The sequence below is a fragment of the Culex quinquefasciatus genome, chromosome 3 (genome assembly GCF_015732765.1).
Source record: "Culex quinquefasciatus strain JHB chromosome 3, VPISU_Cqui_1.0_pri_paternal, whole genome shotgun sequence".
Lineage (NCBI taxonomy): Eukaryota > Metazoa > Arthropoda > Insecta > Diptera > Culicidae > Culex > Culex quinquefasciatus.
The window spans coordinates 186,692,697-186,710,567 of NC_051863.1; the positions used below are offsets into that span (position 1 = coordinate 186,692,697).

A 17,871-nucleotide genomic window follows, 5' to 3' on the forward strand; every position below is an offset into this window, starting at 1 on the left:
CGAATTTTGAATTTAAAGATAATTTATAAAGGATAAGAAACCCGGCTAAAAACATTCTTGGAAGTTGAGAATATTTCATACAGTTTTTTTTTATTTTGATTTTGTTGATGATATTGGTTGCTGAAAAACAGTCACTTAAAGTTTATATTTTGTGAGAAATTGTTTTTTCTTACCTGTTTAGTCCTCTCTTTTCAACTCGCGAAACTTTAAGTTAGTCTTCAATGCTAATAATTGGAATTTATGTGAAAATTTCTTCTCATTTCAAAAAATATAACTTCGGAATATTAGAATCAAAAGTAACATTTTGAAATGACTAAAAACACTCATTTTGGATATTTCAAAAATATGGAAAAACAAGTGCTGCAAAATGGCTTCTTTTGATATAGGACAAAGTTGCAAAATAAAATAATACAACTTGTAAAATTTAGAACGAAAATTGCAAAAGTCCAGAGAAATTCTTTGTTGTTTGTTACACATTTTTGCTTTTGAAACTATAACTTTCGAAACAAACTTAAAAGAAAAACAATACCCAAGTTATTGTTTCTTGTTACGCTATTCTGATATTTTTCCTTTGCACCGTTATACCGTTAATCAATTCTCTCAAAACAGATCTGAAACTAGAACGAACCGCTAGAATGCCAGATTCTACACCCAATTCCGTTATCTTCTACAACCGAGAAAACCAGTTTCTCTTCTGTTTTTTAAATAAACCAAAACCAGTCCCACCAAATCATCTGTTGCGCTAGGTCAGGTCCACTTTCGGCTTATCAAAATTCTTCCCCTCCACGATCATCACATCAGGTCCCGCCTGGTTCCCACTCATCGGATGCGGCTATCGCGTCTTCAAACTCGTCAACGTGCACAAATTCTACCACCTGATGTGGGACGCCCTGGCCCGCAGTTACGGCCCCGTGGTAGGCCTCAAGCTGGGCCGCGATCGGGTCGTCATCGTGTCCGGCCTGGCAGCGATTCGAGAGTTCTACAGTAAGGACGCCTTCAACGGTCGGCCAAACGGGTTCTTCTTCCGTATTCGGTCGTTCAACAAACGGCTCGGGCTGGTCTTCAACGATGGTGCCGATTGGGACGTTCAGCGTAGATTTTCGGTGAAGACGCTCAAATCGCTGGGCATGGGACGGACGGGGATGGTGCACAGTTTGGAGAAGGAAACCGAAGAGTTGATTCACCACCTGAGAAAGCTGTCGAGGGGTGGGCGGACCATCCAGATGCACAGTGCGTTCGATATTGCCGTGCTGAACGTGATTTGGACGCTGCTTGCAGGGAATAGGTGAGTATTCTTTAGTACCTTGAAATGGCAAACAATTATATGGTTAAATTTAACTTCAGGTTCAAATTAGACGACAAAAGACTAGCGTGGATCTGCGACACAATCCATAACAGCTTCCGAGTGATAGACATGTCCGGTGGAGTGTTGAACCAGTGTCCTCCCATACGACACATCTGCCCGAACAAATCCGGCTTTAAGCCGCTGGTGAATCTGCTGAATCCTCTGTTGAACTTTATAAACGTAAGTTGTTTTATTCCAAAAATTTCGAATTCATTAACAATTTATTGTAAATCATAGGACACAATCAGCAACATCAAAGCGAACCCGGAATGTCCGGAAAGGCACAACTGTCTGATCTCATCCTACCTGGAGGAACTTCAAAACGACAACCCCCATTCGTCGTTCAGCAACGAGCAGTTGCTCAGCCTCTGTCTGGATCTGTTCCAAGCCGGTTCGGAAACTACCAGCAACACTTTGGGCTTCGGCGTTGCACACGTAATGCACCACCCTAACGTGATCGCGAAGATCCACCAAGAGCTGGACAACGTCGTCGGTCGCTATCGATTACCGACGCTCGACGATCGACCCAGCCTGCCCTACCTGGAAGCCACAATCTGCGAAATTCAGCGGATCGCAAACGTGGCACCACTGGCCATAGCTCACCGAACCACGAGCCCCGTCCAGCTGGGACAGTACGTGATACCGAGGGATACCATTGCGATGGTGTCACTGTACTCCATCCACATGGACCGGCAGTACTGGGGCGATCCGGAGGTGTTCCGGCCGGAACGGTTCCTAAACGAGTCGGAGGATAAGCTGATTCAGCACGAGTACTTTTTGCCGTTTGGAGCAGGTGAGAGAGTTATTGTCTTGAATGGTTGCCATTTACTACTAACAATCTTAAATCGTAACGTAGAAAATTTCATTAACTTTCTGAAAAGTACACTGGAATAAAAAATACATGCTATTTTAATGAGATTTATTGTTATTGATGATCAAAAGTCTAATTTAAAGGTTTAATCAATTGAAAACCAGTTAACATGCATTTTCCCGCGTTTATCATCATATTCAGCATGTTTGAACTCCTTTGAAAACATTTTAAATTTTCATGAATTACCAATGTACATTCCCAGGAAAAGTTTTTGTTTGCGAAAAAAAAATCCGTCAATACCTCGATATTTTTAAAACCAATGATTGGAAAGCAACTGTACGCCTGTAGAATGCACTTTAAAACACTTTTTTCATCCAAATGATGAAACCTAGGCTTGTAATTTCTATTTTGTTATGTTTTTGTCCCCCCCCCCCCCTCGACTTTGGTCAGAGCCGAGGGACATAAACATCAAAAAATATTTGCAACGGCCTAATCATTTTCCCATAATTAACTCAAAAAGTTTTTTTTTTTTTTCAAAATTCAGGCTTGAAAAAAAAGATGGTAATATTCATCAGGAAATGGTGACGGTTTTATCCCATATTCCCGAATCCCACTTTCCCGAATCCCATATCCCCGAAAATAATTTCCCCGAAAATTCCACATTCCCGAAAATCATTTCCCCGAAAGTGCCATTTCCCCGAAAATCATTTTCCCGAAATTTCCATATCCCCGAATGTCATTTACCTGAATGGCCATTTTACCGAACTGTCGTTTTCCCGAATTTACATATACCCGAATGGTTATTTTCCCGAAATTTCCATTTTCCCGAATGATATTAACTTAGATATAAACTAAATTGGTTTTTAGGGATATTTTTACAAAAGTATGACCTTAATATAAAATTCTCCTACGTGTGTTTTTAAATATGAAAAAAAAACAAATGACCGTAGAAGGCCATTCATAAACCACGCGGAAGCTTCAAGAAAGCAGGAATCAGTTTGTTCTAGATTTTGTTTAACTTTTTAGTGAAATCTAAATAGTTGATTATTGAATTACAAAATGCATTTTTTTTAAATATTTCATCACCGCCATTTTGGGTTTAAAATTACTAAATCACTTTAAAGTAGTTTAGGGGTTATTACCCGAAGTGAACTTTCGACAAGGCCTTTGGATATCCGAGTCTGGACTGTATTTCGATTTTAAACTAAATGCATAAAAAAAGCGAAATGATCAATGTATCAAATCGACGCTGTCGTGCTATCTTGTCGTTTGTCGCTTTTTGACGTTCCGAGAAAAATGCGTGTTAGTGTTTGACCTTGAATAAACGAAAAATAGAGCACGCTATGTAAACAATAACAATCACGTTTTATTTTGTTGACCATTCTGTGCATTGTCCTGAAATTTGTTTGAATTTGGTTGCTGAGGTCCCGAGTTATAATTACAATCGTTTACGGTAGTCGGGCATGTACGTGTGTCAAACGCATTCTGATCTGAAACCTCTTTGGCCAGTTGTCTCACTTACAGCAATTTTCAGAGTGTGTCAAGTTAGTACAAGACAAAATTTTTCGGTTTTTATTGAATATATCAGAATTGAAATCGAGTTTTGGGCATTGTGAGCTGCACAAAATGGCTTTCTTATTTCAATTTGGCCCAAATCGACGTACGACGAGTTAGCTCGACTGCGACGAAATGAGAAAATAGGCAAATGAACTAAGCGACACGCAGCTATTTAGATTTGTTCATTAGAAATAAGGGAGCGTTCTTTTATTACGTAACGCAAAATTTTGGAGGAAATCGCTCTCCATACTCACATGATATGAAATTGGTCAGAAATCTAAATAATAATTTGAAAGATAATTCACTCTTAAAACCTTCACTAACTTTAAATTTTTAATTCTTAATATTGGTTTACAGTTAACACCCACAAATTCAGAACTCTTTTGTGATAATTTGTCAATAGCATTCCAAATGCAGCATTTCTGACGACCCTACTATTTATAAAACCTTCATTTGGAAATTTCTTAGCTATTACACTATAAAAAGTCGTACTTTTTAAACAAAAAAATTCATTTCAATACTATTTTATTCAGAGTAGAGATTCCCGGGAAATTTGGTCGAGACTCCCGGGAATTTTGATGTTTATAAACAATGAGACAAAAAATTCAAAAATCATATTAGCGACAAAAGAAGAGTTAAATTCCATATACAGAAAACAAACATAACTCTATTTTTAAGTTCGATGATTCCTGATTCTTTAGTTTGCAAATTCAGAAAGTGTATCAAAATTGTAAAAAAAATCCAACATTTGTAATTTATGCCACGACCGCTAAGTTGGTGAACCCAAATTTTTCCTTCATAAAAAAACAAGCAGTCACAGCCCGAAAATTAAAAACCAAGGTATTTAAAATAAGTAGACTTCTTTCATTCAAGGTTATTTAAAAATATGAAGGCATGTAATTTTGATTTTCTAAAAGACACAAAAATCAATTATTATTTAAGTAAAACCAGTTAAACTCTGGCTATTTTTATTATGTTTAAGAAAGCCTACTGTTCATAATCAGTTCAGTTTTTCTTGTAACTGTAAATAAATATTATTTTGCAGCTAATTAACAGTTGAGAACGTTGAAACAACCTTCAAATTGCTAGCCAAAATCCTGATCTTGCAAATTGATATTTAAACTATAAATCAAATAAAAAGTTGATGACGACACAGTAAAATTAATAAAGCTCAGGAAAAATGATTGAGTGAGAATTTATTATCGAAACAAAATAATTCAGTACAGTTTTAAATCCCAACAAACCATTGAATTGAACTTGTACCAGCAGATTTAGAAAGCTTTTTCAACAAAAAGATCGTATTCCACATAAAAAAAAATGAAATTTTGAAATTTAACTTACATTGTGTTGAATAACTATGACTTAATGATCATATACTTATACATTTTAAATCGATGATTTTACCAACAAAATGTAACTCCCGGGTCTCGGGAATTCCCGGGAAATTTCAAAATTCAACTCTCGATTCCCGTGAAATGCAAAATCTCGAGAATCGTCACCCTTTAATTCAGAGCAACAAAAAACTGCCTCCAGATTGCCTGTTTCACAATTGTGGGATGTAATTGCTGAACACCAGAATTTAACTGATATGTTAACAAACAAAGTTATCAGACCATGTATCAAACATTACTAAGCTTGAGTTTTATTGGTGTCAGTGTGTGCAGTCATTGGTTTGTTTAAAATATGTACTCCTGGAGAGAATCAAAGTTTGTTTACATCCGTAAGAAAAAAAAGTGTTCCGAATTTGTGGATTTCAAGGGTCAATGTTTTTCTTTTAAACAAATGATAGACATCAATCGAAAGAACACAAGAAAAGCAAATCATTATGTTCAATTATCGATTTTCTATGATTTTTTGAACATTGATCTGTAAACCGTTCCGAAAATGTGGGATGACTGCAATATTTATTCTGATCGAATTTATAAAAAAAAGTCCAACTTTGCATTATTTCGTATTCCCATGTACTGTAAAAACATAAAAAATGTATGGAGGTCAAGTTTTTCAAAATAATTTCTTGAGTTAAACAGTGATTTAAAAATGCATAAGAGTCATTAAACAAAAAGTGTAAAAATAGGAAAAATCCATTCCTGATGAAACTCAAATTTGACACATAGGTATTTAAGAATTCGAGGTTCATTTTTCAATAACCCCATTCGACTATTAAACATTTGAAAAAAAAAATGACGTACTGCAATAAAATGCAGCCAGAAATGGCGATTTGGAAATTTGGTGAAAAAGATATTCTTATGTTGATTTGAACGCCCAATTTGATAGCGTACTAAAAGTTGCGAAAAACTATTTTTTATCAAAAATATATTTGGAAGCCAAAAATTGAGTTACATACAATTTCCTATGAACTCTCTAGCAAATCATCAAATCCGTTAAAAGTTGTTAAGTAATTCAAAGAGATCTGCACGATATTGAAAATAGAGATCAGCCACTCTACTCAATTCTTAAAAAAAAATGAAAAACTAGGGTATATGACCCTATTTTGGACCTAGTACCTATTTTGGACCTATTTTTATTAATCGAGGTAGTTCAGGCTTTTAAAGTACGAATTCACTGAATCCAACCAACAGAAAGTGTAGGCAGGATCGTTTTGTATCTTACCTCTTCCAAAAATGTTAACATTTTTGATTATTTCCGCTTTTTCAGCCACTTTTTCCAACGCCATTCGAACTTCCTTTCATTTTCCTAGCACATCGATTAGGTCCAAAAATTCCGGTCTCGTTGCTTATCAGATTTGGCTCGCGACACCTTGATGATTTTTTTCTGTTTTGCACTGACACCAAGCAATTTCGTCCGGTTTCCGAGCAATGTAACTGTTGTTTATTTAATTCTTTCTGGTTTTCCGTCACTAAACCATTGAAATAACTATTCTATTATCGGAAAGAACTCATTTCAAAATATTTTTTCAAATCAGCCGCGTTGGATCAGTTTTTGGACCTACTTTGCCGTCGGTTCAAGGCTATCACCAACACATGTATTACAAGGTGTTGCCAGTTAAGTTTATCAATTTATTTCGATATTTCATTGAAATTAATTGATAATTTTTAATTTAATATTTTGAATTGAATTTCTTTACTGTAATTATTTGAATGAAATCTAAGCTTTAAAATGCAAATGATTAACAGAAACAATGAAAATATGTTTTTTAAACGATAAAAATGCAAATTGATGCTAGAGATTTAGATGATTGTTAGGACAGATTGCAAAGTATCCCAAAATTTAAACTGATGTTGATTTATTTTTGTCTTAACATCATTATCACCAATTTAGCCGCATATATTTTTAATTTTTGCTTCAAAAAATGCAAACTGGCTACCCTGTTGGAATTGAAGGGAAAACGATTGAAAAACCTAAAGGGTCTAGTTCATTAAATCGTCAGCTGTCACCGTAACAGGAGCTGTCAACATCGCTTACGAGTGGTTTTTGAAAAAGTCGTATGAATTAAATTAAAAAAAAAAAAACTTGAGTTAGTTTTAAAAAGATCCTAAGCGCTAGTTGTAAACCAATCAATTTTTCGATTAGTTCTCGAACAATTTACGAATTATAAATAAAAAAATGCTTTGAATTATCATCTGCACGTCTTTTAAATGCTCTTTAGTGGAAAACAAACAAAATTTGGTTTGGTTCAGAAAAAAATCAAATATGTGTCGGAGATCGTGATGGCTTTCGACCATTTTTATTTTTTGTATTTTTTGATTTGGCTCAAACTTTGTGGGGGCCTTCCCTATGACAAAATAAGCTATTTTGTGTCATTGGTTCACCCATACAAGTCTCCATACAATTTTGGCTGCTGTCCATACAAAAATGGTATGTAAATATTCAAACAGCTGTAACTTTTGAGTGAATTTTCTGATCAATTTGGTGTCTTCGGCAAAGTTGTAGGTATTGTTGAGGAATTTTGAGAAAAAAATAGGTACACGGTAAAAAAAATTTGCAGATTTTATAATCAACTTTTTTTCACTAAAACTCATTTTTCCAAAATACGTATTTTTTGATTTTCGAGATTTTTTGATATGTTTTAGGGGACAAAAATCCGCAACTTTTGAGCAATAGAGAAACACGGTCAAAAAATCTGCCGCCGAGTTATGAATTTTAAAAAAAATAGTGATTTTTGGAAAAAATCGAAGTTTCATGCAAAAACAAGTTTGACATTATTTTTTAATGCAAAATCGAATTTGCAATCGAAAAGAACTTTACAGATTTTTTGATAAAGGGCTCCGTTTTCAAGATATAGCCACCAAAAGTTTGATTTTAGCGAAATATTTGCAGTTTTTCAATTTTTAAAAATTGTGACCATGAGTGATCATTTCTAAACATATTTTGCATTTTCGGATTCTTCGGACAATCTTCTACTAGGAAAAGGTAAAATAAGTAATATAAATATTATTAAATATTATTTGTTTTTGAAACGTAATTTAAAAAATCTCATAATTTAAAGGCATTTCTAGTAAAACAAATTTCATATACAATGTGAAAACTTTTGATTCATTCTTTAAATTCAGTTATACATGTAATATAAATCCATAATTTAATAAATTAAACTAGTTTCAACGAATTTCAGGCAAAGTTCTGAATTTTTAATATTATTACCTAAAATTTATATGTATTATATTAAAAAGCTTATAAACATAATTAACTAAGTATTGACATAAATGATTTTCTTAAAAATTACATCAGCAACCTAAGTGATGGTTTGTTCGAAGTAAAAATAATGTTTGAAAACCTCAAATCTACTTTTAACACGACAAACTATGACTATCAAAGGCACCCTGGTATTCAAACAAAGATTTTTTTCAAATATTACATTGTTTTGTCAAGCAACTGTAAAGTTTAACATGACAGATGAGATAGTTTCACACCAAGTTACAAGCTATAATCTCCCTTTAAAATTTCTTGATTGTTTAATAATATTTGAACATAAGCTCTGCGTAAAATTTAGAACCTTTTTTTTCATTGTAACTTGTTATGTACCTGTGTCACTCATTTAATTCTAAGATAAGGTGTTTTTATTGCGAGTAATAACGGGTTAGTAAGAATATGCAAATTGTAAATAGGACAGAGACCTGTTAAAGATGCGTGAGTTTCCATTCAATATGATTAAAACACGTTTTCAAATTCAAATCCATTGTTTCATCATAATTGTTTAATTTCTGAAATAAATATTTTCAAAATTATAATCGTGGTTAGGCCCTTTGGTTTATCAAACCGAGTTTTTGTAAGTGTGCGTGTTGCCGCCGCACGCCGCAATTCGAGTTGTCCAAATTTCAACCAATCAGAGTGTGGGTCCAAAATAGGTTCAGCGATGTCTCCAAAATACATTCAATAAGTCCAAAAGCATCCAAAAATGTTTTACTTGAAATGCTTATTACAATGGAATGGTTAAATTATTTTAAATTTTCAATAGTACACTTTGTTAAGCATAAATTAAGGCACAAAACAATCCTGAAACGAGCCAAATTAGTTAGACCGTTCCTAAGAACTATGCGAAATATGTTGACGCTTTGCATAGTAGGTCCAAAATAGGGCCATATACCCTATAACATAAAATTTGAAAAAAAAAACAACCCTTGAACAACAAAATACCAACCTGAAACTAATTCCCCAATCATCACATTTTCCCTTCCAGGCAAACGCCGCTGCCTCGGGGAAGCGCTGGCCAAATCGAATCTGTTCCTGTTCTTCGCCGCCTTCATGCACGCCTTCATCGTGGAACCAGCCAACCCTGGCCAGCTCCCCCCGCTAGAGGGTTTCGACGGCATCACGCTCTCTCCCCAGCCGTACCAGGTGCGCCTCAAGGAACGCCTAATTTGAGGATGCGAAGCGCTCGAGTTGTATAAATTACTGCCAGAAGATTAAAAAAAATACAAGGCTTATTCAGCAATCCATATACCGGTGTTATTTTAAAACGTTTCAAAAACTGTTAAAATGTAGATATTTATAAAAAAATTATGTGTATTTTTATATTGAAAGAAACACCAATTTATCAAGTCAATAAACACTCAGATTTGAAAATCATTGATTCGGAACTAAATGAGGCTCCTGACTAGACGACGAGCTTAGGTTTGTTTTGCGGATTGTTAAGCAGACTGAACCAGTTCATGCGTAGAGCAAACGTTTACCTGGTTTGATCGCACCTTGTAGATTTAATCGCTGAAAATAATTACTATTTGCAGATCTAGGATTAGCTGATCGGTGCGCTTTATAAGCCATGGCTATCAAACGTTCTTCATCAGTCAATGATTTATTGTATCCATTAAAGGGTTGCAATGTGGTTGATTTGTTTAGCGTTTTTAGTCTTCTTGCTACTTTTGCTGGACACGATTCGACCGGTAGGATATCCGCCAGGTAAAACGTAATCAGAGGATGAAGTTTGAACTCGTTAACAATTTGATCATTCTAGGACCACGTTGGATTCCATGGCTGGGAAATGCTCTGCTTTTGCGTAAATTGGGTCGGAAACTCGGCGGACAGCACGGTGTCTTCGAATACCTAGCCCGGAAGTACCGAACCCAAGTGATAGGTCTGCGACTGGGCAGAGAACATGCCGTGGCGGTTCTTGGATATGACCTAGCTAAGCAGGCTCTAGTCAGTGATGACCTGCAGGGCAGGCCGGATAACTTCTTCCTTCGGTTGAGGACTTCTGGCAAGAGGTTGGGGGTAACGTTTACGGATGGTGACCACTGGGAAGAACATCGCAACTTTGTTGTACGAACTTTGAAGGAGATTGGATATGGTCGGCTTCGAATGGATGATTTGATTCAGCGTGAGTTGCACGAGCTGATCCAGATCATCGATGAAACTGAGTATCCGATTCAGCCAAATCAACATTTACCGCTGAGTGTTCTCAACGTTCTATGGACACTTGCCACAGGTCAGCACATTGAAAGGGGCGATGATCATCTACAAGGGCTTATGCAAGTTTTAAAGAAGCGTTCCACGATGTTCGATATGTCCGGTGGGTTGCTGAACCAAATGCCATGGTTGCGTTTTGTAGCCCCCGACTGGAGTGGATACAACTTACTGGTCGACTTCAACCGGCAGTTGATAGCATTCTTTTCTGATTCTATTCGTGAGCATAACGAAACTTTCACCGAAGAAAAATCGGGTGATGACCTTATCTATGCATACATCCGAGAAATTCGGAAACAACGTCACAATCCGGACTCTACCTTCACCGAAGAGCAGATGATCATTACCATACTGGATCTGTTCATAGCTGGAGCACAAAACACAAGTATCATCGTAGATCTTCTACTGATGATGATGGTTGTTCGACCGGATATCCAAGCCAAAGTTCACCAAGAAATCGACCAACATAGCGATCCCATCCGCTGGACTGATCATTCACAGCTACCATACGTAGAAGCGGTTATCATGGAGGTTCAACGGTTCTTCCACACCGCGGCCATCAGTGGACCTCGACGAGCCATCCGAGATTGTGAGCTTGGCGGATACCGGATTCCTAAGGATACGACAATTTTTGTCGATCTAAAAAGCGTCCACATGGACCCGGACTACTGGAATGATCCGGAAGTGTTTAGACCGGAACGATTCCTGGCTGAAGATGGAACTCTAACCAACACTGAACGACTTTTGTCGTTTAGTTTGGGGAAGCGAAGGTGTTTGGGAGATGTTTTGGCGAGGGCTTGCATCTTTACTTATTTCGGTGGTTTAATGCAACATTTTAAGATTGAACTGCCCGAGGGCGAGCAAAACGTGCCTTCAGTAGATCTTACACCGGGCATCACCTATATGCCTGAGCCGTACAGGATAGTTTTTAAAAGGAAGGTACAATTGTGTAGTTGAAAAATTGGAAAATAAACTCAAGGGAATCTATTCCATTTTTGCTTTTTAATTAATACCAACTGCACAAATATTATATGTAAGATCAAATCTAGCGAAACATTTTCATAGTACTTATCAACAGATATCAACAAGCAGTGCTTTTGACTCACTTTTAATGTAAACATTGCTTATTTACATCTGCATTAGGGTGGGTACGTTTTTCAAAAAGTTCTCGGATCAAGTTTTAGTATGGTTCCCCTTGTAGGGCATGCCCATAGGGACTTTCATGCCAAATATCAGCTCATTTGGTTGTAAACTGGCTGCGCGCATCAGGGTTAAAGTTTACATGGGAATTACTATGGGAAATTGGAACTTTTTGTTCAAACGCTCCTACAGCTCTAGGAAAATCACGCGCCAATTTCTGGTATGGTCAGGCCTATGGGGAATGGTCTGGAGAACACTTTTCCCGAAGAGAGCATATGGATTCGTTGTCCCTAGACCTGGCGCTTCGGCAAACAATCCGATGTCTCCGGAATCAACGGTTTTCCCTCAAAAAGCATCAAATTTTCCTTAGCATGCTATGAAAGCTTGATGAACACCGCGACGCCATACGTCAGGCAGCTACCACGTGGGTGAGAAACGGCTGGAATATTTAATTGCAAACCTTCTTTTAACTAGAACATGATCATTTCGAGTAATCCTGATATTATTTAGTCGAATTTAAAATCTTTGCATAGCAAATTTGTATTTTTTTGCAAATATTTCAACCACGTGGTAGCTGCCTGACGTATGGCGTCGCGGTGTTCATCAAGCTTTCATAGCATGCTAAGGAAAATTTGATGCTTTTTGAGAGAAAACCGTTGATTCCGGAGACATCGGATTGTTTGCCGATGCGCCAGGTCTAGGGACAACGAAACCATATGCTCTCTTCGGGAAAAGTGTTCTCCAGACCATTCCCCATAGGCCTGACCATACCAGAAGTTGGCGCGTGATTTTCCCAGACCTGTAGGAGCGTTTGAACAAAAAGTTCCAATTTCCCATAGTAATTCCCATGTAAACTTTAACCCTGATGCGCGCAGCCAGTTTACAACCAAATGAGCTGATATTTGGCATGAAAGTCCCTATGGGCATGCCCTACAAGGGGAACCATACTAAAACTTGATCCGAGAACTTTTTGAAAAACGTACCCACCCTAATCTGCATTTTAGCTCTAATAATATATTCAGCTAGAAATAAAGGATACAATATGCAACACCCCAGCTTATCATTAACCTCCACGGTCAAAACAAACCTGTCAACATTGTTTAGTTTCTACCCGAGCAGACGGAAATAACTTGGGAATAACATTTTTTGATATTTAGAAATACTAGGCGAATAACATTTTTTGTTATTTATAACAAGTTTTGTTATTCGTCGTTATGATTTTTTTGTAATTGGATTGTTATTGTAATACCAGACTAATATATTTTAACAACTAATCCGACTGACCCAATCAGGTGGTGTTATTATTCCTTAACAAAACATATTAGAGCAATTCCAGCTCAAATCAGGAATTTTTCTGGTACTTTTGTACCCGACCCTCTCCGATCTCAATGAAACTTTGTAGACATGTTATCCTGGGCCTATATAAGCCATTTTTGTGTATATGGAGCCAATAGTACTCGAAAATAACATTTGAGAAAGGCGTAAGTTATTTAAATATTTTTGTATTTTGCAATTTAAAAATTACTGTATCTCGAAGCCGTTGCGTCGTATCAGTGGTCAAAGGCAAACTTATGGGAAATTGGACGAGTTTTCCAGTAAAAATATTTACGAGACTGAGAAACCAAGTCTGTCATATAGAAATTGCCATAAACCACAAAAAATCCCGTTTCTTCAACATTTTTATTTTTAAAACCGCTGTATCTTCCCAAGGATTGGACATAGGACAATGGTCAATATGGAGACTTTTATGTAAAATTGTCTGGAAAATCGATCCCCACTACTGGTTTTTAAACATTTTGACGTTTAGACCACTTTTCAAAAAAACTGTTTTAGTAAATGATTTTTGTATATTTTTTAGGAGAGACATACCGTTCTGCATTTTTCGTCAGTCTTTTGATCATATTTTAGGCTATTTCCTCAAAAATTTTGAACGAAAAAAAATTGTGACATCACCTTTAAATTCAAGTTTTAGACTTAAAAATCAAAAAATCTCATAGATGTGGCGTGTATTTTTGTTTCAGTGTATTTTTTCAGAAAGCCCGTCCAATTTCCTACAAGTTTGTCTTTGACCACTTTTTGATACGATGCAACGGCTTCGAGATACAGTAATTTTTAAATTGCAAAATACAAAAATGTTTAAATAACTTACGCCCTTCTCAAATGTTATTTTCGAGTACTATTGGCTTCATATACACAAAAATGGCTTATATAGGCCCAGGATAACATGTCTACAAAGTTTCATTGAAATCGGAGAGGGTCGGGTACTAAAGTATAAGAAAAATTCTTGATTTGAGCTGGAATTGCTCATTATTCTTTGTGTTATTCCCAAGTTATTTCCGTCTGCTTATTCTTTCAACTAATAACAGACCAATAACAAATTTTGTTATGATAATATAAACTGTTACTCTTATGCAAAAATGGATTTTCCAAGAATATTCCATAACACTTTTTGTTATTTCAACAGAATTTGTTATTAAAATGGCATGAATTTAGTTATAACCGTCTGTTCGGGATAGAACCTGATAGTATACCTGACGATGAGAAGGTTCGAATAGAGGCGATTATAAATTCTACAATTTGTTTGATTGCATCAAGCAGAGATGCTCAAAATAGATATTCAACTACTTTGGTTCAATGGTTATAAATAATTTGCAACCGTGGAAAACAGTACCCGAGCAGACGGAAATAACTTGAGAAGTACATTTTATGGTATTTAAACAAGATTTGTTATTCGTCGTTATGATTCTTTTGATATTGGATTGTTATTGTAATAACAGACTTATAACATTTTTAGTTATTTTTCGAACAAATCACTTTTATTATTAACAGTTGGAGGTATTCTTCCAAAACAAAAAAAAATATTCCAAAGTTGTTTAGGCTTTCAACCAAGTTCAAACCAATAACAATTTTTGTTGTGATAACATAAACTGTTATTAAACTCTTATGCAAAAATTGAATTTTCAAGAAGATTCCATAACACCTTTTGTTATTTTAACAGTATTTGTTATTTAAATGGCATGGATTTTGTTATAACCATCTGCCCGGGTACAGTTTATTACTTATAATAGAACGGAAAAGTTATACAAGAACGTTTTAACTGTACATTTTTTATTGAGCTTTGAAACTTTAAAAAAACATTGAATTTGTTCAAGCTAAAAGAAAAAAAAACATTCAATTCTGTACACGGAGAAAAAAGAGTTGCTAAAATCGTGAACAAGCGTTCATGAAAATGGGAACCACGAACAAAGTGTTCAAATTTCATGGTACGTTTTTCAAAATTGAACACTTAGTTCGAGGTTCTTATTTTCATGAACGCTTGTTCACGATTTTGGGAACTGTTTTTTCTCCGTGTAAAAACAAGTTTTTTTATTGAACAATGCTTCCGCTATATTATCTTCAATACTAAAAATACAGCATGCGAAATACTCTTTGGACAGCCCTGCAATCAGATAGCCTGAAAATCTTGAGGACAAGTACACATCTCATTCGATTTTATCTACTGGATGAGCTACAATATATATTAGAATGATGAATATTTGAATTTTCTACCAGTCAGAAAGAAGTAGTTGCTCAAACATGTTGTGGATATTCGGATTCGCTCTGTTTCTGGTTTTGCTGTGGGTTGATACGATTAAGCCCTCAAAATATCCGCCAGGTAAAATGTAATAAATTGTTCTAATCAACATAATATAACACTAAATCTCCTTTATCAACCAAAGGTCCAAGATGGATTCCTTGGTTCGGAAACACGTTCATATTGCGAATGCTCGCTCGAAAGTACGGCGGTCAGCACGGAGTGTTCGATTACCTTTCCCAAAAGTACAACTCTGCGGTGATTGGCTTTCGAATGGGGAGGGAACGTGGCGTGGCGATTCGTGGCTACACCCTGGCCAGGCAAGCCCTGATCAGTGAAGATCTTCAGGGAAGGCCGGACAACTATTTCGCTCGGTTAAGGACTGGTGGTAAAAGGTGGGTCTAAAGAGAAGATATTTGGGGGCAAAAAGTGCAACCTCGCTTTTTATTACAGGTTGGGAGTGACCTTCGTTGATGGTGACCACGGGGAGGAACAGAGAAACTTTGTCGTGCGAACATTGAAGGAGTTGGGCATGGGAAGATCCCGAATGAATGACTTAATACAGCGTGAGTTGCACGAGCTGATTCAGATCATCGACGAGACTACTGGGCCGATTCAACCGAATCGTCTGCTACAACTAAGTGTTATTAACGTTCTATGGACGCTTGCCACTGGAGAACGAATCGAGCGGCATGACGATCACCTACAAAGTCTGCTGGATGTTTTGAAGAAACGGTCCACAATGTTCGACATAGCCGGAGGTCTACTTAACCAGATGCCATGGTTGCGATTTGTAGCCCCTAATTGGAGTGGATATAACATCGTGGTCGACTTCAACTGGCAGTTGATCTCGTTTTTCTCAAACACCATTCAGAAGCATAACGAATCCTACACCGATGAAGTATCCTCCAACGATTTGATCTTTGCCTACATGAGAGAAACCCGGAAGCATAGCACTAATCCTAATTCCAACTTTACCGAAGACCAAATGATCATGACCATTCTGGACTTGTTCATAGCTGGAGCTAACAATACCAGTACCATCGTAGATCTGCTTCTAATCATGATGGTAAACAGACCAGATATTCAAGCCAAAGTTCACCAAGAAATCGACCAGCATAGCGATCCTATCCGATGGACCGATCATTCTCAGCTTCCATACGTAGAAGCAGTTATCATGGAGGTTCAACGGTTCTTCCACACCGCAGCCATCAGTGGACCTCGACGAGCCATCCGAGATTGTGAGCTTGGCGGATACCGGATTCCTAAGGATACGTCGATATTTGTGGACTTGAAAAGTGTTCACATGGATGCAGATTACTGGAATGATCCCGAAGTGTTCCGACCAGAAAGATTCTTGGGTGAAGATGGAACTCTCGCCAACACTGAACGACTTTTATCGTTTAGTTTAGGGAAGCGAAGGTGTTTGGGAGAAGCTCTAGCGCGGGCTTGTATTTTCAACTATTTTGCAGGGATTTTGCAACAGTTTACGGTTGAGCTGCCTGATGGAGAGGATATAATGCCATCGCTGGAACTTACGCCAGGAATCAGTTATATGCCAAAACCTTATAAAGTGATCTTCAAACGCAAATATACTCAAACGAGTCACTTAACTTAAACACTGTAACTTACATTTACAATCGCAAAAAAATATAAATCGGAAGAGATCCACTAGTGATTTTCTTTTTCTCTAGAACAAAAAGAATTTTCAAAATTTTCAAGTTAAGATAATTTTAAGATAAAGTTATTTAAGTACCTTTTCATTGATGTACCTTTCTGCTTCTAAAAGGTATTTTTAAGTTCAACTGTTTACACCAGACTTTGAACTTTTTGAGATATGACAACATGATCAAAAAATTAAACCTGTTACCACTACAGTAGTTAAACCTCGCATAGTGCGCAGGCGTTACGCTTTGTATTTCGTCGATTTCTCAAACACGGCAAAGTATTTTTGCAATCTTTTTTAAGCAATTTATTGGTCTTGTTCCAACCAACAATTTGCTTCAAAAAGATGGCAAATATCTTATGTCGTTTTAGAAAATCGAAGAAATACAAAGCGTAACGCCTGCGCACTATGCGAGGTTTAACTGTATATCTTATTACACGATGCGTTTTTCTAATTTGTCGATTTCTCTGGAACGGTGCAACATTTTTGCAATCTATTAAATGCAAATTGTAGGTTTTTTTTCAGATCTACAAAACTCTTTTTAAAGCTTTCAAAAATATTGTATGGTTTTAGAGTAATCGACGAAATAAAAAATGTAACGCCACCGCGTAAAAGAGGTTTCTCTGTACTTCGTTGATCAAATCGGGTAATATTGGATAACGCCAGTTTCGACCTGTTTTGAATTGAATTGTAGTTTTATGGGTCCCTAAAACTCTGCAAAATATGTACTGCCGCTCCAATCTAGTCTGTCCCATATGTATTTTTTTCGATTTTGAGTTAAACCCAACAAAAGTCTTGTTATAATATCTACTTTAAGCCTTTTTAATACAAAAAGTGATGTTTGTTCTAAAAATTCCTAAACAAAAATGACTATTGTTCTGCCCCATATGCATAATAAAGGCAAATCAGTTCATGTATAG

At 36.5% G+C, this 17,871-nt stretch overlaps 3 protein-coding genes across 3 annotated transcripts in view; all 3 read left to right on the forward strand.

Moving 5' to 3' along the window:
* Positions 1–9,559, forward strand: part of LOC6048058 (methyl farnesoate epoxidase) — a 10,991-nt gene extending 1,432 nt beyond the window's left edge. The window contains exons 2-5 of the mRNA XM_001864994.2: positions 802–1,285; positions 1,345–1,525; positions 1,583–2,138; positions 9,349–9,559. Coding sequence (XP_001865029.2) covers positions 802–1,285; positions 1,345–1,525; positions 1,583–2,138; positions 9,349–9,533 — 1,406 coding nt within the window. The 3' untranslated portion in view covers positions 9,534–9,559. The remainder of the gene's footprint in view (positions 1–801; positions 1,286–1,344; positions 1,526–1,582; positions 2,139–9,348) is intronic.
* Positions 9,560–9,971: 412 nt separating this feature from the next.
* Positions 9,972–11,656, forward strand: LOC119769956 (probable cytochrome P450 305a1). Its single transcript, XM_038263843.1, has 2 exons — positions 9,972–10,067; positions 10,123–11,656. The coding sequence occupies exons 1-2, from the start codon at positions 9,989–9,991 to the stop codon at positions 11,526–11,528; spliced, it is 1,485 nt and encodes a 494-aa protein (XP_038119771.1). The 5' UTR covers positions 9,972–9,988; the 3' UTR covers positions 11,529–11,656.
* Positions 11,657–15,286: 3,630 nt separating this feature from the next.
* LOC6048056 (probable cytochrome P450 305a1) lies at positions 15,287–16,903 on the forward strand. The gene is made up of 3 exons (XM_001864992.2): positions 15,287–15,366; positions 15,431–15,680; positions 15,739–16,903. The coding sequence occupies exons 1-3, from the start codon at positions 15,288–15,290 to the stop codon at positions 16,901–16,903; spliced, it is 1,494 nt and encodes a 497-aa protein (XP_001865027.2). The 5' UTR covers position 15,287.
* The last annotated feature ends 968 nt before the right edge of the window (positions 16,904–17,871 follow it).

Bases quoted from the DNA above. Each gene is read 5' to 3' on its own strand.
- LOC119769956 (XM_038263843.1), top strand. From the start codon at position 9,989: ATGTGGTTGATTTGTTTAGCGTTTTTAGTCTTCTTGCTACTTTTGCTG. The intron at 10,068-10,122 runs GTAAAACGTAAT...TGATCATTCTAG, and splicing joins ACCGGTAGGATATCCGCCAG to GACCACGTTGGATTCCATGG.
- LOC6048056 (XM_001864992.2), top strand. From the start codon at position 15,288: ATGTTGTGGATATTCGGATTCGCTCTGTTTCTGGTTTTGCTGTGGGTT. The intron at 15,367-15,430 runs GTAAAATGTAAT...TATCAACCAAAG, and splicing joins GCCCTCAAAATATCCGCCAG to GTCCAAGATGGATTCCTTGG. The intron at 15,681-15,738 runs GTGGGTCTAAAG...TTTTTATTACAG, and splicing joins TTAAGGACTGGTGGTAAAAG to GTTGGGAGTGACCTTCGTTG.